Source organism: Sceloporus occidentalis, unplaced genomic scaffold, assembly GCF_023333645.1.
Source record: "Sceloporus occidentalis isolate IW3139 unplaced genomic scaffold, rSceOcc1.0.p SCAF_10, whole genome shotgun sequence".
Lineage (NCBI taxonomy): Eukaryota > Metazoa > Chordata > Lepidosauria > Squamata > Phrynosomatidae > Sceloporus > Sceloporus occidentalis.
The window spans coordinates 36,714,521-36,736,606 of record NW_028316990.1 but is presented as its reverse complement, the minus strand read 5'-3'; the positions used below and the strand labels follow the sequence as shown (position 1 = coordinate 36,736,606).

At 44.5% G+C, this 22,086-nt stretch overlaps 1 protein-coding gene across 2 annotated transcripts in view; it reads right to left on the bottom strand.

The window, feature by feature from the left end:
- LOC149306482 (mitotic spindle assembly checkpoint protein MAD1-like) overlaps positions 1 to 22,086 on the bottom strand; it is a 366,682-nt gene that overhangs the window by 16,800 nt on the left and 327,796 nt on the right. Inside the window, exons 18-22 of one of the 2 annotated variants that reach the window (XR_016282433.1) lie at positions 11,254 to 11,414; positions 9,799 to 10,020; positions 8,985 to 9,172; positions 4,107 to 4,218; positions 3,376 to 3,497 (exon numbers count right to left, since the gene is read on the bottom strand). Coding sequence is in view for 1 of the 2 variants with exons in the window: in XM_089539539.1 (XP_089395665.1) it covers positions 11,256 to 11,414 (159 nt within the window). In the remaining variant the exon portion in view is untranslated. Of the gene's footprint in view, positions 1 to 3,375; positions 3,498 to 4,106; positions 4,219 to 8,984; positions 9,173 to 9,798; positions 10,021 to 10,304; positions 11,415 to 22,086 lie in introns of those variants that run through there. The other variant, XM_089539539.1, reaches the window with a different exon arrangement.

Below are 22,086 nucleotides of genomic sequence, written 5' to 3'. Positions count from 1 at the left end.
TGAGGTTTGGTTCCCCCCCTGCTTTTTACATCAGCAAATTCCCAAAGCAAGAAACCATTTTGAGAGCCAAAACAGGAGAATTTTAACCAGGGGTTTAGCTCTGGGAGGAATGAGGACACTGTCCCCCAAATATGAATTATTCTTCCCATAAAAACTTCCTTCTCTCCCCAAATTTCCAGCACTGCAGGGAATTCAGATATTGGCAAATAAACAAGAATGCTTAACCGTACGCAAGCAACGAAAATAATGTGGCCAAAAATGAGATTCATTTTCTGTTTCTGAAAATAAAAATCAGTATCAAAAATGATACAGGAGACAAATTCCATTTAAGAGAGTTGCATAGTTTCCACAACATTGGTATTAAATTGCATGTTAGAGCTGAAGAAAGCTTCAAAAAAGACAAATGGTGATATTGAAAAACCTTTCACTACTGTGCGCATCTATGTGCCTTGAAATTCTCTCTTAACTTTTGGCAATTCCATGAATTGTTGGGTTTTCTTAGGCAAGGAATACTCAGAGGCGGTTTTGCCAATTCCTTTCTCTAAAATATAGTCTACAGCATCTGGTATTCCCTGGTGGTCTCTCATCCAAGTGCTAACCAGGGCTGATCCTGCTTAGCTTCCACAATCAATGGGATCTGATGTCTTCAGAACTCTTTGAGAACTCAATGAAATTTTCCATTAGTCCTCAAATTTCTAGCATTGCAGAATGAGACATTACAAAAAACATGGTGCTGGACAAGAGTTCAGTGTCTACCATGGACTACTAAAAAAACCAACAAATGGGTCTTTGAGCAAACCAAGCCTGAAATCTCCCCTGAATCCAAGATGACCAAACTGAGGCTGCCGTACTTTGGACATATCACGAGATGATGTGACTGAATGCGAAAGAAAATAATGCTTGGCACAGTGGAAAGCAGTAGGAAAAGAGGGAGACTGTGGATTGATTCAATCTAGGAAGCCACAGGCCTGAGTTTGCAAGACCTATCAATAACCGAGGTTATGGAGGGATCCCATTCATAGGATCGCCATACGTCCAAGTCGACTCGATGGCAAACAACAACAACAGCAACACCTTTTCCTTTCAATCCCCCTTTTAAAAACCATTCCTCTCGATATTGGAGACTCTTCCTCTTTGGAAGTCAAATGTGACTTCCTTGGCCATCTCTTACTTCCATGAGGACTAAACCTGATACTGCCGTGGTCACAGAGTTCGGCACAGAGCAACACAACAAGGCAACTCAAGTATGCTTTTTTGCTTTAAAAGCAAGAAACCTGCGTGTAAGCATTAATATCTCATGGACTACAATCGTGGATGCCACAGATCAAACTCAGAAAAATGTAACAGCATTACCCAGCGTATGCAAAATCTTGCCCAGACATGTCTTCCTCATCTATATGTATGTTCTTCTGTGTGGTTAAGTGAGAAATGCGCCACTGTATTATTTCCAGATACAAAAACAAATAGTTTTGGCAATCCTCAATGCGCACAAACTGAATTATTCAGACTTTTGCTGTGAAGGCTGCCTCTTAGAAAACAGAACAAAAACAAACAAATCAATCCCCTTTTCCTCCAGCTAGTAAAACATAAAACAAGATGACGGAAATGGATGCTACAACTTTCCCATCACTTTGGGAAATGGAAAATATAAGGCGTGCTATATTCATAACCTCCGTTTTCTCCTCTGGGAACAAAGGTTACTTTCTGATCATCTGTTTCCTTTCCTCCAACTCTCTTTCTATTCTAGGGTTGCTGGCATTGCTGGGACGCCAAGAGTTAAAACAATTCTCCCTATGCAAATGAGATTTAATTAATCCTTTTCATCAGCAGCAAATACACCTTCTGAACCCTATTAACATTATGAATATGCAATCCCTACCTTCGCAAGGATCCAGCGTCAAGCTTGATTGTTCGTTGCTAGTTAGCAGTCTGTAAACCTAGGTGCAAAATTTAATTTCCATTTTAAGTTCCATAAAAAAAAATTAAGAATCTGTTGGTAATTAAGTTAATTACAGTTGTTACACTGGAAGAGGAGACAAACAAGGAGGACAAGATCATTCATTATGCTTAATGCCAACAAGGGAGCCAAAGGCTAGGTTTCGTCTCTGTCTGGCATCCGAAATTAAACAGCAGTACATTTCCCGAGAGTGGAAACCCATTCCGAATTTGTGGTCCAGTTAACTGAGCAACAAAAATGTTCACCAATCCTCAGTGCAATGTTTGATCTGAGATTCAGGGAATATAATCCAGGCTGGAACCACTCTAGGATTTATAATAGGGTAAGGATCCCTGATGCGCTAGCTTTCCATGTGTAGGTAATCTTTTATGCACTGGAGCAAATAAATGCGTCCCACGAGATACACCTCTCTGGCTTTGTTCATCATGCAATTCAATAATAAACCACAGCTAAGCAATCCCATTTGCTCCCACTTTGGATTGCATTTTTCAGCCATTTGTTGAGTGCTGAATCAATCGCTGAGCCTGTCAATAGTTTCTCCCAAGGAGCAGCAGAATTCGAGGACACATATTGTAAAGCATAGAAATCTTTCTCCATCCATAATCGGGAAACAATGTTCACGGCACCAAGTAACTAAGAGCTAATTCTCATAAATCTTTCACTGAGATTTATTTAAGTGCTACACTGCAGAGCTTGGAAACGTGGGGTGGCTTTGTTTGCTTGCTTGCTTGCCCTCAACAACAACTTCAAAGATTCCTCGGCCAACATGCAGCATTTCGGGAATTGACAACCCTGCAACTGTCCTGTTTGGGTAGGGAATCCTTCATCTTCCCACTTTTTCAGCTGCTTTTAAAATGTCCCCCGTTTCTCTCACTTCCTCCCACTTGTCCTCACCTTACTTCACTTTTGGCCAACTGAGTTCAAAGGGGAAAAGTCACTGAGGCTGCAGTCCCACTTACAAATAAACCGCTTTGCAATCCGAATCGATGGATTGGTTCAGCAGCGGAGCTTGGTTCACACTACGTTTGCCTTGGTTGCATTTTCTTGCTGCAAAATAAAATCAAATAACCCACTTGTGGTTCACATTGACGAATGAGTCAATTCAAAATGGACCTGCTCCAGCTGGCCAAAGGGCAAATTTAAGTCGATTCTGATCCACATCTGGTTCACATCTGAACGGAATCGATTTATCCAAAAAGGTGCAGAAAAAATAAGCATCACAAAGACAAGGTTAAATGGGTCTAGCGTGTGGCACCCTTCTCCGAATCATGTCAGCGATTTGGTTCAAGTGCGAACCATGGTCATTTAAACTGATTCAAACCGATCTGCAATCCGGTTTAAAAGGTAGTGGGAATGAGGCCTGGCACTTCATTAATTCAGCAGCAGGGAGAGGAGAGAAGGCAGAGACTTGCCCTTACCAGTAGGCTCAGCCAAAAGCAATCTGCTCCAGCCTCTCATAACTTGTGTCTTCCTCCTTAATAGCGTCGGCCATCTTGACCACACTCAGATGTCACTTGGCCCCATGCATCCTGGTTTGCATCTGTGAAACCATTAAGGGCACAGCGTTATTGTTTCAAAAAGAAATCCTTCCCAAACTCCTCACTGGTATCTCAAGTGAGACAGATAGGGCCATCGTAGTCTCTTTGGAAACCACAAAGGAAGGCCCCTGCACTTGCATTTTGGGTGCGTTTATACCCAGTGGCTTCTGCACGCATTGCTGCAAAGTCATGCCTTGAGCAAACGCAGAGCGTGACACAGGCAAGGGGTCAGGGGGCTTGCGACTGGCTCAGCCTTCCCTGCTGCTTGGCTCCGGCGTAATTAAATAGGAAGCACCGTTCTAAACGGTTAATTACGGTTTGCCACGGCAATAATCCCTTAAAATCGGTCATTAGCACGCTTAAGGACTATTTTGTATGTGGCATATTCTAATGAGTTAGCGTAGTTAACGAGTGATTTGTTAGAGCCATAATCCTCTCAAAGAACCACCTCAGGGTTGTTAACCAACAAACAGGGGAGCCCCACGCAACCATCTGCAGCAACGGCGAGGACGCTGGGAGGCGCAGTTGGGGAAGAAAGTCAAAGACAGGGATGCTGGGTTGGCAACGGCCAGAGAGAAGGATTTGGGTCTGTTAAAAAATGGCATACAAACCCCTCCTGCAGAGTCGCCTCTGACATTTGAGATCAGGCCAGCGTTATCCCACGGCGGTTCTGCTTTGCCACTCTTCCTGCTCAATTCTTTTATTTCAATCCCCGCCTGACAGCTGGAACAGAGGAGATTTGACAGAACTTTATGGGCAGGTTTATTAAATCCACAGCGGAAAGACTGGAGAGAAAAGGGAGATGGTACCTGGGGATCATTTATCAGCCTGCTCACTCCAACGTCTCCGATGTGTTGGGTTATTTTAGTTTATTTTCTCTTTATAACCCCCACCCCCTCTGTTATTTTTGCAAAAGAAAAACAAAATCCCCATAATTTCAGAAAGAAGAGCTGTCATTTCAAAGCACAACAATTTTAAACAGTGGTCTTTGCCAACCGTGGAATCGGAGACTATGGGGTCCCTAAAAGATATACAGACAGACTTTAGGCTTGCAAGATCTACAATGCCGTACCCTCCCAACATTTCCCAGATGAAAATTTGGGATGCATGTGGCCAAGCAACATCAGAGTGTGGTCAAGATAGCAAAAGTAGAGAAGTAAGAGTCAAAGGTTTGGTGACTCTGCAGCCTTGTGGAAACTTGATCCCCGAGGCACGGCCTCCTGCAAAACCCCCTTCAAATTGAGCATGTTGCGCACATCGCTTTGGTGTCCATTGCGTCTGGAGATGTCAGCAGCCAATCCAATTGAGTTAATTGCACCAAGTTTTGGGAGGGGAGCGAAGGGTGGAGAATTGCCTTCTCAATCCCTGCAGGCAATCAGCTTGTTCCCCGAAGCATGAGAAGCAATTGCCCTTATTATTTTAAGCTTGCATCGTGCAGCAAACGTCGCTAATGGTCATAAAATTACCCAGTCCTTATTTAAACCCAGCTCCCGTCTGTGTCAGGATGACCTCCCAATGGGCTTTTTGGCGGCATGCCAACCTAGGAGGAAAGAAAAGGAACGGAGGAGAAGGGATCCTGGCTGGGAGCAACGTCGGGTGGCGCAGGAGGGATCCCCGGCGCAAGCAAGAGAAAGAGAGCACATCAAAACGTAAACACGGAGAGCATGACTAATGAGGACTCAATCAATCCGTCAACCAGGTACTTCAAAAAGAGACCTGAGAAAAGACTGGAACAATAACAGGTATAAATAGCTATGTTAATAACCTCCAGCTGGGCAATAAAGAACCTGCGCCTATGATAAAGAGAGGCAGAAGATGGCTGTTTTACATGGGACACACACAGGGCTGGTCCTGATCCACTGTGGTTCCAGCCTTGAGGGGCGTCTCTCTCTTCTTTTTCCTTGTAGATGGGCAATACAACCCACAATGTCGTTGTTGTTCTGGAGAAACATACTAGAAACATACTAGAGTGACACTTTACGTTATGGCCTGAATCCAATGGCTAATCCCAACTCAATAGTGGCAGCATTTACATTTCTATACCACTAATCAGTAAACACAGCACTCTCTGAGCATAGATTTTTGTGGGTTTTTCAGGCTATGTGGCCATGTTCTAGAAGATAATGCTTCCATACCAGCATCCTCTGAAGATGCCAGCCACAGATGCTGATGAAACGTCAGGAATAAACTCTTCTAGAACATGGCCACAGAGCCTGAAAATCCCACAAAAATCTATGGATACTGGCCATGAAAGCCTTCGACTTCACTCTCTAAGCAGTTTACAATTTGTAAACCAATTGCCCCCAACAAGCTGGGTACTCATTTTACTGACCTAGGAAAGGATGGAAGGCTGAGTCAACCATGGAGCCTTTTGGGATCGGTTCAGTTCAGTTTGTCTTTATTATGGCCATAGACCAGCACAGCTCTGGGATCGAACTCACAACCTTGTGGCTGAAGTACTGTCATTTAACCACTGCGCCACCAAGAGGTTGGGCTACCCAGCCTTCACTGAAATAAATGGGAGATGCAGAAAAGTACAACTGCTCCCATGGAATTCACAACTCCACAAAGGATTCAGAGCCCCATATCATGAGGGTTTCTCTCCTTTCCAGTTCGCTGCCTTTAATGCTACACAAAATGGTTCCAAGTGCGGCAGTCACCTCCCTCCCTTTATCTCACAGTAAGGGCTGGTTCACTTTACAGGTTGTTACAGCCTTAAGCTCCATTTAGATGCTGCTGGATACGTTCCCAGGTTCCTCCCTTTGGGGAAACACAACGCAGGGAAGGAATCTCCTGGAAATGGAAGTTTTTTAAAAAGCCACTGAGCTCAGTCACAGATTTCTATAAATTTTGCAACAGGCTTTTGCTGTTCCATTAAAAAATGGAAAGAATTTAAAAAAGAAAAAGGAAAGTACCTCCAAGCTCTGGATGAGCCTAGAAGGCCATTGCTCAAAACGGAAAGAAATGAGATATTCATATGATATTTTTAGATACTTCTGTTAAAGCAAGCTGGATGTAAGCCACACAGACGCGCAGCTTTCTCCGATGAGCAAAGGGGCGGATTTAAGCACAAATGATACCAAGAAGGAAAAAGACGTTCTGTGTTGTACCAGGTGCTTTTTGTTACATTGAAAACATCAGATGCATTTAAGTACTGTTGCGGTTAAATTCCAATCTGCCGGGAAAGCAGAAGGCCCCACCAGATGAGCCTAGTTTGCTTAGAAGTGAGGCTTGCAAAGCATCCAGAATGTCTATCCAGCTCAACAATGAGCCAATTACTTGCCAGTTTACATGCCTGGACTGGAACCCAGTGGATACTAGACAGGCCGAAATAGCCTCTCCATGCCATTAACGGCTACTTATTTCTAGTTGGTTGCTTGTGAACACTGTGCAAAGCATACATCATCTTCACCTGCTTTGCTCATCTAAGAAGACGCCTAAGCAATATATACAGAGGAAATTTAAGATGCAGTTAACAAACAGAACTGCAAAGTTTAAAACGAGCCACACAGCTCTAACGAAACCCTAAAATGTATCATCTCTGATGAAGCCCAAAATGCTGACTATTTCACAGTGGGTCTCCTTTCTCTTGGTAGGTTCTTCAAACTCCTTCAGATGCACACTCTTGGTCAGTTTATCACATCTCCTTTCTGGTACCCATCCTGCATATTCCAAAACTCTCTCCACCATTCATAAGGTCATCCACCCACCCTGGCCTTAGGCAACATCTTTCCTCCTGCTTTTGTCCCTCAATGACCATAGTTGAAACTGAACTTGTCACCTCATCACCATACCTACAAGTTTTGCATTTTTATGGCTATTCATACAGTCTGATGATAAAAGTCCTTCCTGGGCACCAGTCAACTCCATGCATCTGAGGAAGTAGGCCACGTCTATAAAAGCTAATGTTACATCTTTTGCTTGAATAGTCTCAAAAGTGCTACACTAAAATGGGACTTTGAGGGAAGGGGTTGTGTTATCAAAGCCCCCCAAATGCTGCTCTTATGACAAATAAGCATAAAATAGAAAGCAAATAGCACCGTGGGACTTAGCAGAAAGGCAGGCAGGGATATAGATATGGCAGGGGTGGAATGCAGGTATTATCCTATCAGTTAGAATTCTGTCCCGATTAAATTTTTTCTTCAGTCCCCAAATTTCTAGCATGGCAGGAACCCAAAACCTCAGCCCAGCATTTAGAAGGAGAGTGTTGGCATCCAAAGACAAAGGGACAACAAAGCGGTTCAGGGAATGCAAGTACAGCCATCAGAAGACTTCTAGGTGGGAATGACTTTCAGTGTCTCACTCTCTGCAATGTTGAAAATGTGGGGATTGAATGAAATTTCATTGAGGCAGAATTCTTATTTGGAGGGGCAATATTTCACCCTCCTGCAATAGCTCTGTCTCACTGAACTATCTTACCAACACCAGAGACTGCAACTTACTAAGGTCTGTGGAGCCTCAAGGATCTTTCGGAGAGCTTCATCTCTGTAAGTTGTTGGGGCCTCATGAATGTTAGAGAGGTTGTCCTTCTTTCCATTCATTGCTGCTGGAAGGTAAGCTTTGGGAAAAGAGGCAGGAAGAGCTCCAAATGCACCATGCTTACTTATTGGGACAAAGTCAAAATGGTTTTGGGCTTGACTCATAAAGGTCTCCTTATCTCCAGCCCACCAACCCCAATGAGAAACCCCAGCAAGACCATTCAGTGTCATCACATTCTTGTTTTGTTCTTTACAGTCATGTCTTTTGCTATAATGAAACCTCTCCTCCCTTCCGCTGCTTCACCAATAGATCCTAGGAAAACAGCTAAAGCTTAAATCTCCACCCAGAGGATCAGCCAAACTTTCCTGTGACTGTTCTCCCTCTGAAGCTATGTTGTGGTTTGCCCCACAAATCGGCTTTTAAGGTCCACATCAGAACACACATATTTCTGCGAGCCAGAAACGTGACCTTTCACCGCATCCAGATGAGCTATAAAAAAGAGGCTTCATCCAAAACACAAGAGACGATGGCAGTCAAGCCTCTGATTCAAGATTTCAGGCCCTTGCCCCAAGAAGAGATGAAAGCACCAAACAAGCCGGACTTAAAGGCTTTCTGTAATCTGTCCGCTCCCACCCACCCTCCTTTCCTCCCCGCCTGAAAGAAATATGCAAGAGAGGATGAAAAAGAGGAGCTCTCGCCTCTCCTGTCACCAAAAGATGATGTGACTGCTTCTTGGCCCTCTCCTCCCTCTCCATGGAGAGCCCCTTTGAAAGTATTCTCAGTGGAAACACAGAACGCTACCCCTCTCTTTCAAATATCCCAGGTCTAGTGGGGCATGCGAAAGTGTGTGTCAAAGAGAGAAGAAAGCAGATAGAAAGGTACCCCTCCACCATTATGTTTGAAGCCAGTCACAGAGGGAGAAATGCACCAAGTCTCTGCAACAATCGAAGTCGCTGGAGATCCAGGCAACCTATAGAGGAAGACAGTCCAAATGATCAACTTGCTCTTACCTTAGATTTTGACTGACAAGGACTGCCATGAGGAGTTCAGCTCAACTTGCCCTGGATTCAGCAAATCTGAGCTTAACAATGATGGAAGCAACGGCAATCTTCTCATCTCCCTTTCTCTGATGCACTAACCCCTCTGCAGAAGCGAGCGCGATGTTGCGAAGATGGTCTCCTCAATGAACAAGCAGGACCTGAAACAAAATGGGGTGACACAGATTGCCAGCCAGCCGGGCCTTTTTCCAGGTTATTACTGTGACAGGGCAGGAGAGACAGTCATGCCTCCGACAGGAGACTAGGGCAATGTCTATAAAAAATAACTTTAGAAATAAGGTGCGATGGATTTAGGAAGTCTCAGTGGGTGATATAATTGTTTTGTGTCCGGCTAAATGGACAAAGCCAGATGCATCTCCCATCGCCTTCTGCTCTCCATCAGTCATGGGATGATGCCATGGGGGGCTATTACAGCAAAACCACAAGTCCTGGGTGGCTTTGGTCATTGTGGAAGGTGGAAAAGAATAGCAACCTCTGTGATAGCTAAAACAGATCCACATTAAGGTAGATTTATGCTTGCATATCTGACTAACCAAATGCTCAGAGTGGAACCGAAGGAGCTTTCCTAACACACTTGCTCCCCCGATGAAAAGTTTCCAATCTGTATTTCTTTAATACAGCTTATCATCAGTATTAAGTTTTGGAAATCTATTCCCTGATGGGTGGCAGTCTGGCTGTCAATTTCCAACGCGGCTTCTGCCTACCACCCCTCCTCTCCACCTCTGTTTAGCCAAGATAGTAGGTTTATTGTAAATTTATTAATTACTTCATTTCTCCTGTAAGAAGCCTGCGGAACGATTTTTTCCAGAGGCAGCTGTGGCTCTGCTATTGTGTCGACCGAGGAGCCGTGAGCGGCTGACGTCACAATTCATTTTCTCCATGACTGATGAAGGCAGCTCTCTGTGCCACGGCGTGCATATGAATCAGAACGTGTTCCCCTGGCAGAGAATGCCAGGCCATCCATCTTCGCACCAAGACTCGTAACAGCCTAAAGAGGGTGGCAAGAGAAGGAACTTTTGCTGTTGGCTCTTGTTGAATGCAAATCCTAACAATGGCTCCTCAGAGCCATGCTTAAGGAGATGCTGTGGCACAGTGGCCTTCGTGTAGCAACTGCATTTTGTACTACATTTTCAGCAGAGGACGCTAGATAAGCTCCAGTCTTCCCTCCAACAAAAGCTCGACAACAGCTGCCCCACGGTTGCATGGAGATTGAACTGCACCCTGGAAGAGAAAGTGTTCATGCACACACACACACACACACACACACACAACCCCAGTGCTCAAGTGATGCTTTATTGGGAAAATCCTCTGAATTGTGGTTGTGGTGCTTACAAACAAATCCCATCCCAGCCCTTACAAAATGGAAAGAAGAGCAATTGACAAAAGGCGATCTGCATCAAAATCCCAGTCTGCTCCCATGGGTACAGATTTCCAGTAGAAACTGAGAAGAGGACACATTAAAATCAGCAACAGGGCACTAAAATAAAAGGAAGCAGAAAGATCTGGATATCAATAAAACTGAGGGATCACCTGAAAAGCCAACATATTGTATTTTTAAGCTGCCTAATAACAAAAGTTATCTAGGCAGGTTGCAAAAAAGCAAAGCAAAAGCCCAGCCTCTTGCCTCCAACTTAACAGGGCCTTGTCCTTTACATGCCAACGATAAGAGAAGTAGTACATTTTTTTCACAGATTGGTCCACTTTCTATCTCTATCAGCGTCTGGTGATATCCTATTCTTTTGAACACTGCACACTACTCCATTCTAGTACTATGATTCCACTTTGCCATGGTTCCATCCTGCTGAATCCTGGAATTTGTAGTTCTGAGAAGCACTCAGAACTGAGCATTATAAGTATAAGAGAAGTACTCAGAACTGAGTATTATAAATGCCCCTAATTGCCAATCCCAACACGTTATAGGATGTTGCCAGGATAGCTAAAGTGGAACCATGGCACAATAAAGTGGAATCGTAACACAGGAACCCAAACTACATAGTGTGCAAGGGCCCCAGAAATGGCCGCATCCCAGCCCTTCAGATTTTTGTCAGCCTGCAACTCCCATCACAGCCAGCCAACAAAACCAATGGCAAGGAAGGCAGAGAAGCTTCTGCCCAACATCTGGAGGACCTATTTCCACCTTACTCTCTATTAATTCTTATGGGGGGGGGGTGCTCTTTAGATTCCAAAAGACATTGAACGTTATTATTTTATATTCAGTCACAGTTAGGTGATGGTCTGGCGACTGAAGAGGTCCAAGGTGACGGCACTGAGGAATGCCGGGATGCTGTCCTGCTGCAGCAAGTGGAGCTCGATCAATTCGTGGACCGTGCGGGAAAACTCCGTTTCCAGGAGCTGCATCTTTGCACCGGAGGACCTGGCAGCCTGCGGGGAGAGCAAAGGAGATGTGGGGCAGGGAGGAAAGAAGAGAAGAACCTGTTAATCTGGTCCTGGGAGCCTTCTCCCTGAATGCCAGCACATTCCCGCACCTTCGCCAAGGAGCCTCTTCCAGCGTCTCTTATTCTAATCAAGGCAACGTTCGCTACTGCTGGGCAGGTGTTCAACACACAATTTAATTGGGCCATTATTAAAATTCTGCATTTCCAAAATCTCTCAACAATACCCCCTGCGCGAGCCTCAGATGAATAATGAATTACTGAGCGGTGGGAAGAATGTTGAGAACATTTTGAAAACAAACTTGAAAGGGGCTGTCGAGTTAACACACCCGGGAGGGAGGGACAAAAAGGAGCGCCGCAGAAGGTAATCTATCAATAAAACCTGTCTCGGTGGGACTGAAATATATAAACAGCTCCGTCCCCTGTCCCATGCAAGATTGATGGCCTTAACCCTTCAGCCCCCCTCTCCTCCTCCTTCTCCATTCTTTGGTGTGTGTGTGTGTGTGTGTGTGTTATTTTTTGAAGATCTGATAATTCCACCCCCAGCACTTCCATTAGATTTCTAAACAGCGCAGCGGCATCTACACCTGAGTCGTATTTGATGAAGGCTTCTTTTCTTCCTGTCAGGGAAGGCATCTGTTCAAAAGGAACCACAGGGTTGCTGCATTCAATGGAAACGTGCACAAAAAAGCTGCACATACCAAGGGTGGCCTAGTCTTGGGGCTTCTTGGAGATACAGAGCATCAAACAGCTACACAGGCTGGGTGCCCAATCTAACGGAGGAGCACCAGAAAAATAGTCCAGATGCCACCATCATAGCAATCACACAGGGGATTGCCAGAAAAGTGCCCCAGATGCCACCATCATGCCAATAATACAGAGGATTGCCAGAAAGGTAGCCTAGATGCCACCATCATGCCAATCACACACAGCATTTCTAGAACACTAGTCCAGATGCAATCATCATGGCAACCAAACAAAGGATTGCCACAAAAGTAACCCAGAGGCCAATGCCATCATGTCAACCACAAAGGGGACTGCGAGAAAAGTAGCCCAGAAGCCACCATCATGCCAATTGCACAGATGATTGACAGAAAAGTGGCCCAGATGCCATCATCACATTGAGCAGGTAAACAGCTGGCAGAGAGACAACTCAGGTGTCAATTGGGCTAAGGCATGATTTTGCAAAAAGGAAATTCCATGAGAGAATGATCAGCCACCAAGAAGGCTCTTTCCTGAATTCTCACCAGACCAATTTGGGAGGCTGGTGGGACTAAAAGAAAGGTAGGTTGATATGGGGAGAGACACAGTTCCAGATACTATGGGCATAACAGTGCATCTACACTGCAGAAACAATGCGGTTTGACACCACTTTTCATGCTGTAGCTCTACCTTATGGAATCCCAGGATTTGTAGTTTTGCAAGGTCTTTTGAAAGCCTTCTCTGCCAAAGAGTGCCTCGCAAAACTGTATAACCCCAGGATTACTGTAGGATGAAGCTATGGCATCCAACTGCATTATTTCTACAGTGTAGATGCACCCTGAGTCCTGTTTCAACTTGGGTCAGGAAAGGATTTTTAATTGTTACCCAATCCCAATAAAACCTTTGCATACTTGTGTGCCGCAGCTAAAATTACTCCCTCATCCACTGATGAATGGAATAACAAGGGGGATGCCAGTACCACTACTCAAAATATCCAACCAGAGCACAAACCTCATTTTAAATACAGCTAACCCATTTTCCGTGCCTTGCAGTTATGAAAATAGTTATGAAATGTGCAATCAGCGCATGAGTGATGCCCATTAAAACCTAAGAAGCTACAGAGGCGGCTGGAGAGTGGTCAGGGCCAAAGGTCCTTGACCCATTCAAAGCCAAGGAAAAGCAGAATGAACCATGCTGTCGGTTTTCGCTCCTCGGGAAACCATGGGAACTCAGAAAGATGGCAAGTCCTACAACTACTCTTGCAACAGAAATATATATACAGATAGATAGGGAGAGATAGAGAGAGCATGCTACTGATAGGAATGTCTGCGGACCCCAAACATTTACTAATTCACACCACGAAGAAAAAACTAATGGACTGGATCATTCTCTCCCCAAATTCAGGACCACTTTGAACCCCAAGAAGGCAGTTTTCCAATTTCCATAATCAAGCCATAGGTGCATTAAGAGTTTAAGAAAAATAAATGCAATTATTGGCACATATCTCTATGCACCCAAGGTTAGTGCAAAGATACCCTTGGCTAGGAAGGCAAGCAAAAAGGTAGAGAAAGTGGAGGATGCCAATGATTACTTGTTCAAAAAATTAAAAATGGTACCCAACAAGACAATAGGAAGGGAGAAACAAGTTAGTCAAAGGAAAGCCAAACCCGGTTGAGAGAGAGGAAACCAGCATTCATAAGACACATGATGGAGATGAAGCCAGATTTCTAGACTTCCTTTCCTTTGTGGACAAAGTTTCTTTGAAGGCGCTTCAGTTGCTTGCCTCGAAACATTCCAGCCACAATTTTAATTACACAATCTATTTCTTTTTATTGCTGCTTTTTAATATCAGGGTAATTTCAATCTGTTGCACACTGTTCTGAAATCTCTTGATGGGGGGGGGGGGGTTATACGTTTTGTCAAGCAATATAAAGATGTGTTAATTACACCGCATTACAACCACAAATCATGCGACGTGACTTTGCGACTTTATCCGCGGAGAGTTTGTCACAACCCCTAACTAGAAAGAGAAAAAGAGTTTCACTTGGGGGAAATAATACAAAGCACAAGACAAAATGGAAAAGCTAGGATCTCCATGCAAACTCTGTGTGCACTGTCCCTCCATTACTGCAAATGAAAGACCCTCTCTCAGAGCTTGCCTTGCTTAATAGGTTGGCTGCAAACTGAGAACCAGCTTTCAGCTTGAATGGTAAGACCTGGGATGAGGTGGACTTCTGATTTTGCACTATATGATGGTGCCGCATTCTGACATTCCTCGGAGGGGGAAAAAACCCTTTAACATAACCGCTTTGCTGCAGGAGACAAGATCAGCTCCCCTCGGGGAGAAGAGAAACATCATCAATCTTCCTTTTAACACTGGGACTCGGTAAATTATTCAAAGCTTTGTATTTTTTTTAAACATATATTCCTTTTGGAAGGCAGAGGCTTGTGCAACAGATCCAGCCGAGTGCCAACGTTCAGTCCTGGAGTGAGCCCATTGCTTCAGAAAGTGGGCTGCTTTTTCCTTGGGTTTTATGCGACACATCTGCCTGCGAAGGGGATGAAAGCTCAAGAGAAGCCAGACATTGGTGGGAAATGGCTGCTCACGAGAAGCGAGAAATCCTGGGCTCAAAGTATGCATTTCTTTCTTAATTGCAGAATAAGCTATTTGTCCCCTTTGTCCCTGCCTTCTCATTTTCTCTGCCCTCCTCCTAGTCTGGCCCAAGAATGTGTCTGTCCTGCTCATGCATCCCATGTACTTATCCTACCCTCAAAATCGCCAGCAGTACTTATGGGTGGTAATGTTGGAGAATGCATGCCAGGCTTAATATAGGCATTCTTGGGTTGCAAAAATGGAACAGTATCCATTATCACTGGGCAAGCAGGGGCCAAAGTTACATCCACCAGATCTGTGTCAATATAGCAGCGGTTCCCAAACCTTGATCATCCTTGTATTTTGGACTTCAGCTCCCAGACTCCCCAGCTGGCCAACAGTAAGCAATTCTGGGAGCTAAAGTCCAAAACATCTAGAAGATCAAAGTCTGAGAGCCTCTTGGCTGGACAATTTGGTCCTCCAGCTATGTTGAACTTCAGCCCCCAGAAGCCCTAGCCGACTTAACCAGTAGTTAGGAATTCTGGGAGCTGAAATACAAAAGACCTGGAAGACCAATGTTTGAGGAACACTGAATTATAGCATCCAAGTCAGAGTGGATCTGAGTGATTTTATCTGTAAAGCACTAGTCAAGTTTGTTCACAATGGAGTGTTGAGTGATCCAGATTTTCCTCTTCTGGGCCGGGTATGTAAAGCGCTGTGCAAACTTTACAGTGCTCTAGAAATAGATGATGATGATGATGATGATGATGATGATGATGATGATGATGATGATAATAGACCCCTCTTTGCAAAAGTGATGGCTTCTAGACACATTGGATACTGAAACATCAACACATCTACTGCTTTATTGGAAATCTTTTATAAGGGCTCGAGGGAAAATGGTTTACCCCACTCTTTGCATTATTTCCAAGCAGTCCTGAAGCATCGCTAGCTTTGGTACGTATGGAAGGACACAAAATCAAAATGACCCAGGCTGTAACATTTTCAAATGTCATTTTGAAAACTAGGTTGAAGACGTTAGGGAAAAAAAAATTACTAACGGTGCATGTTTTCCTTTCATTTGTCATTACGACTTGATATTCGATGTGATTTTATTGGTTTTATGATTAGATAGCATCATGTAACTCCTTTGTGTCGCTCCCCCTTTCCTTTGCCAATGGTAAATGGGCTGCGGACTAAATAAATGCAATACAATAATACAATTAAAGCATGATTAAAGCAGGAGAATATAAAGCCAAGATAAAACTGGCAACAGGGGACGAAACAGTCTGGCATGTACAAACCAAATTAAAACTACCAGCAGGAGAAGCGAGTCAAGGTATAGAAATACTGAAACGGTTCTTAACATTTCTGAGAAAGCGGCTCTTAAAATACAAAGGCAACCCAACCTGGTGGCCTCCAGATGTCTAAAGTAGGCAAAGGACCCCTGGTTTCCTATGCTTGTTGTAATGGCTCCTAATCCAACACCTAAAGACAAATAAGCGGATTTCACCCAGGCAACTGTCTGCACATATAGGCCTGAAGGTTACAGCTCTCTATAGAATGTCACATAGTTTTTGCCCCTCTCCATAAGATCAAGGTCTGGGGTCATCTCATCTGTCACTTGGGCCTGTTACAGACTGCCAAAATAAAGCTGCTTCGGGTCTCTTTGGAGGTATGCTGTTTAAATGATGCATGGGTCCTAAGAATCCGGAAGCTGCACCAAAGCTGCACTCCAGTGCTTAGGAATGGAGTGTGGCTTTGGCGTGACCTCCGGACTCTTAGGACCCATGTATCATTTTAATAGCATACCTTCAAAGAGACCCGAAGCAGCTTTATTTTGGCAGTCTGTAACAGGTCATTGTCTCCAAGATAAAAACTGGAGCTTGGAAAAGTCTCCCAGAATCTCCCAGAAAGCAGAGGCAAGATGGCCAGAGGATTCTACTTTCGCCAAGCTTTTACTCCAAACCATTTTGTGCTTCTAGTACAATAAAATACCTAATTTTGTCGGGAGCATACAACCTTGCTGTAGAGTTGTGTGGTGTTTTTCTCTCCTCCTGCCTCCATGGAAAAGCTACTGTGCCCATATGTATTTGCACATGGAATATATACAACTAGTAAACAAGGAGGAAGCAATTAGTCTAGCTTTCTCCCCGCCATGCAGTTTCAATGTCTCCAGGGAGGGAATTCAAAGACATAGCTATGTCAGTCTGTCGAATCAGTATAAAGAGAGATCTTGTAGTACATTTGAGACTAACTGAAATAAAAAAGTTGGGAGCATGAGCTTTCCTAGACTTATGTCTACTTCCTCAGATGCACTGTCAATGCATCTATCCAAATGCATCTGAGGAAGTAGACCCCAGTCTACAAAAGCTCATGCTGTCAACTTCTTCCTTTAGTTAGTCTCAAAGGTGCTATAAGATCTCTCCATGGAGAGAGTTACTTTTCTTTTTTCATTCCAAATTCTAATATTCAAATATGAACCTCTTGATCCCCATGTTAAAGGGCATGGCCTAGGTAAAAACACACCTCCGAATCCTAAATCATCCCACCATCACGCAAGAAGAACATCCACTCCGTTCCTCTATGGTGAGGCAGAGTTCCTCTGAGAAGTCTGAGCCACTTTCATAGCTGTCAAGTGGCATTGAGGCACCTCCTCATCCTTGACACAAACCAAGAGGGAAGTCAGCCATGCTCTTCAGCTCTCCGCCCAGGCATGTGTCAGACACCACATTGATTAAAACACGCACATATACACACACCCCTCCTTGTTGCAAGGTCACTTGCGCTGACTGTTAAGGCAACGTGGAGACAAGCGATCTACAAAGGAGGATCAATGTTGTCACTCCAGAATGAAACATACACCACTCCAGAGCATGGGAGCATTGCTCGACTTATGTGACAGAATGACAGGACGCGCGTGAACATGGCACTTGTCAAAGATTTCAAAAATGTAACCTCCTCAACCTCAGCTCCTCTGGCTTTTCCAAGTCAAAGGCAAGAGAGAGATGGATTCCGGGAAATGGGAAAGAGAGGGTGAAGGCAATGAGTTGGATTTTGGTTTTAAACCAGCATTGCTTTCCTTGCATACCAAACCCAAACAGGAACTCTAGCCAATCTTTAGTTTAATGTCCACATGTGACTATAAATGTGCAGATGCTAAGTAAAAACGGGGGGAAGGAATATAGCATTTTATCCAATGCATAATTCACTGGTCAGATTCAAGTCCAGGGCATCTACTTATGACCACTGGCTGGAACAGCATTAAAAAGGACTAAGTCAATTCAATGGCAAGAATTGGGTGCCTTGTGTCACATCTGCATTGTTTTCAAAAGGAAAACTTTGGGGCATTTTTGACATCACTTTGCAACATCCTGCTGCTGGCCATTTTTGCTGCCCTGACTTGATCCGTATTTTCTAATCTCCGCTGCAGTAGCCTTAGATGTTGTCACAGACCAACAAACCAATGTTAAAACATTCTTTCCTTTAAAAACACACACACACACACACCAGCTTTGACCTTTCAGCATGAAAATCCTTTGGTTTCTGCCTCTCGCTTTAGATTCTCAGATTTTTCTAAATGTCAGGCGCAAACTGTCCATGCGCAGCTTGTCTCTAAAAACGGCACAGCTGCCTCGGCTTCTTCTGGAATGTTACACACACAAAAGGGCAGGCCAGAAACACACAGCTGATGTAGCAAACAACCCTTTCGCAGGTTCCACGGATGCTCAGACAAGCTCTGTCAAATCATAGCCATTTCACATTCCACAGCTAGGAGAACCAGGGGATGGGAAGGTTCAGCCGAGCATCACGCCCCACTGACAAAACTGGGTCAATGGGTCTGTCTTGCTTTGTTCCCACAAAGGCCACCATCCTGTTGACCTTTGGAGGGAGCAGAGGAGGACCCATCAGAGAACTGAAGGCAGACAAGGTTTCAGATGCTAAGACTGGAATTGGTAGAAAATAGATCCACTTATTGAAGAAGGTCTTGCCTGGAGAAGCTCCAAAGAAAGATGAACCAGTGTGATGCAGTGGTTGGCATGTTCAGCCTGGTGAACAGAAGGTGGAAGTATGGCATGACCGGACTCTTTAAACACCTCAAGGGCTATCACAGAAACGGAAATGCAGGTTTATTCTTCATTGCACCAGAGGGTAGGATAAAGTCTAATGGTTTTAAGTTACAGGGGGCAGATTTCGATTGAACGTTAGAAGGAACTTCCTGATGGTAAGAGCTGTTCGCCAATGGGACCAATGACATAAAGAGGTGGTGGGGTTACAAATGATAACAATCAGTACTCAGACACATCTTCCACCTTTAAGGGTGCATCTACACTGTAGAAGTAATACAGTTTGACACAACTTTAACTGCCATGGCTCCATCCTACAGAATCCTGGGATTTGTAGTTCTGTGAGGGATCAGTACTCTTTTGCAGAGAAGGCCAACCATTTTGTACAGCTGACCCATCCATATCCACGGATTTGGTGTCCACAGATTCAACCATCCATGGCTTGAAAATATTCTAATAATAATAATAATAATCCCAAAAAGCAAACCTTGATTTCACCATTTAATACCATTTTAATACCCCACTGTATATAATGGGACTTGGGCATCCAAGGATTTTGGTATCCATGGAGGGTTCTGGTCCAAAAACCAAGGGCTCATTGCAGAACAACAAATCGCAGGCTTCTATTGGATTGAGCTACAGGATTTCAAGTGGTAGCATCTCAGGAAAGGGTTTTGAAAGCAACTTAAACACTCCTTTGGCTTTCGAAAGACCTCCTTGCCCCAAGTACTGTCCTATACATGAAGAAGTGGGGGAAGGCCAGGGAGAGGAAGGCAAAGATAATCAGAAAGAAGCAAGCACTTCAATCCTGCAATTCAATCAGAGGAGCGTTCCAAGGAGCGGCGTAATTGCTCCGAAGTTTGCTCTCTTGGGTGGTGATATCATTATCAAAATCCCCCAATTGAATCACGCCTCGCTGAACGGTCTTTCCAAAGCATTTGGCCTTGCTCAAATATCATGTCCCCAGGTAGAGAGTAAATCACTATAATTAGAGGCTGTTCATTTTTTAGAAAGTGATAGAAATATTCAAAACACAAAACAAGACAAATTGGCCCACCTGACGCTGCTTGGGAACGGCTCCTTGCCTATTGTTCTTTGGTTTTCCCCTTCTGAGCAACTGGCGGGTTTTGATGCCTCTCTGACATCACGTCCTTCTCCTTCTCATGGGACAGCTTAACAATGTGGGCTCTAATAAGGATGCTTTACCATCCGTCAATCAGAGGAAAGAGGCTTTCCTTTTTTCCCTTCCCACTCTTGGCAATAACCTCTGCATTTGCTGCGACGTTCCTCTTGCCTCGAATATTCTCTTTGCAAGCTAAGAGTGGCCGGCTGGTTCCTTAGAATAATTGCTTCTTGCAAAGACCTCTGACCCCGTGTTGCTGGCTTGATATATAAAGTGAATTTACGAGGGGAAAGGGGGAACGGATGACTACCAAGCGACTTCCAGGGAATGAGATAAAAAGAAGCGGCTCTTTTCAGGGTTGGGCACGAAGGAGATGCTGGTTGACAGGGCCAGAAGGGAAATGGAATATCTGGGTGGGAGAGGTGAAGAATAATGGGTTGGATAAGATTGCTGGCAAGCACCTGCTCTCTTCTTTTCCAATTTCTCATTTAGGGCCTGAGGATTTTGTCATTAAGATGGGAGGCTCTGGCTTCTTGTCCTAAAACCAGGGAGAAGATGAACTATATATCCCTAACTTATCATCTGCCTGTCTAGATTAGACTTGGAAAAACAGAGGAAGCTGCCTCTCCATTGCCTACAGACAGCAAGTATCAGGAGAAGCAGTTACAAATGAGGTAACCCAGCCTGGGTTCTACTAAATACTCAAGGTAGTTAACGAAAATTGCATTAGCAAAGGTCTCATCCCTTCCAGAATCTAGCAGTCACAATATCAGATGCCACAAGAGAAAGACAAGGAGATGATGTACACCATAAGCCAGCCCAGAGGTCAAGAATCCAAATAAATCCATGAGTAGGAAGGGCACAAAGGTTCCTGAAGGTTGTTGTGGGATTTATAGCTGCTTGGCCATGAGATGCCAGGTGCATGATTGCTCAGTGTTTCTTATCAAAGAAAGGCTTGATTCCCTGGCCACTGTTCCTTGTCATGATGATGTTACACAAATCATAGGGTGTCTCCTCAATGTCCCTCAACTCTAGCTGAGGTGCCATCCCACCTTGCAGAAGTTCTTCATAAGCTGCATTGGCCACTAGCTGCTCAGAATTTAGGGAGGACAGCAGTCACTTGGAGCCAGAGGCTCTTCTATATCTGACTGCTTTGCATCAGATCTCTCTGATTCCATGGGATGAATTGTAGTATTGTCTACACTGGGTCACACTAGTTGTCCATCTAACCCATTGGCACTGGCTTGCCAGAGTCTCGGCATCTCCCCCATCCCACCAGTTTCTCTTCTGGCCTTCCCTTAATAAAGTTGCACATCAAGAGCTTGAAAACTCCAGATCTGAAAGCCCTCAACTAGGAAACCTGAGATGTGATTCACGGTGCAGGTGGGCTGGAGACGACCTCAGGATAGGCTGCCTGCCATCTCAAAATCAATCCCCTTGTTTCTAGCAAGAGACTCATCTCTTTCAAAGCGATTGTGGGGGTGAGCATAAATAAGGGGTATGGAAGGCAGAAGAGAAGGAAACAGGGACAGAGTGGCATCTTAATCATGAAGGGTGACTATTGCTTTTCAATCATGTAGAAGAATAGCAGGTATGATTAATCCGTGGAGCTGTTGTTTTTCCACGTTTTTAATACCATTGTGAAAGGGGAATGGAGTGGGCAGAGAGACGGAGCGTGTTGACCAAGATCCAAGGAGTGAGATGCCGGTTTAGGAAATCCATTGACACTTTGGATGGGTCATTGCACGGAAGGTTCACCTCAATGAAAGGAAAGCAACAACAGCAGGGCACTGCTGGTATCTGTTTCCAAAGCCTCATGATTTCAAAGCAACAACATACAGGCTCGGCAGCAAGTCTCATCTCTACTTCACACTAGGTTTAGTCATCTTCGCTCTTCCAGCTTCTTATTTCGTTGCAGCCTAGGGCCCTTCGGAGGAACCTCGAGATAAATTAAGAAACAAGAACAGCAGCATGTGCTTAGTCACTTCCATGCAAAGCCGCTGATGCTGAATAGAGATGGCTGAGACTACAAAGGAGAGCGGGGAAGGAATTACTATTCTTCCAATGGGAGAGTGGAGGGTTAACCAAAGATAATGGGGAAAAAGGCATACTGGCTACTCTTCCTAGGATCTGCAGGTGATTAATTAATTGTCCCAGTTTGGCCATGAAACCCACA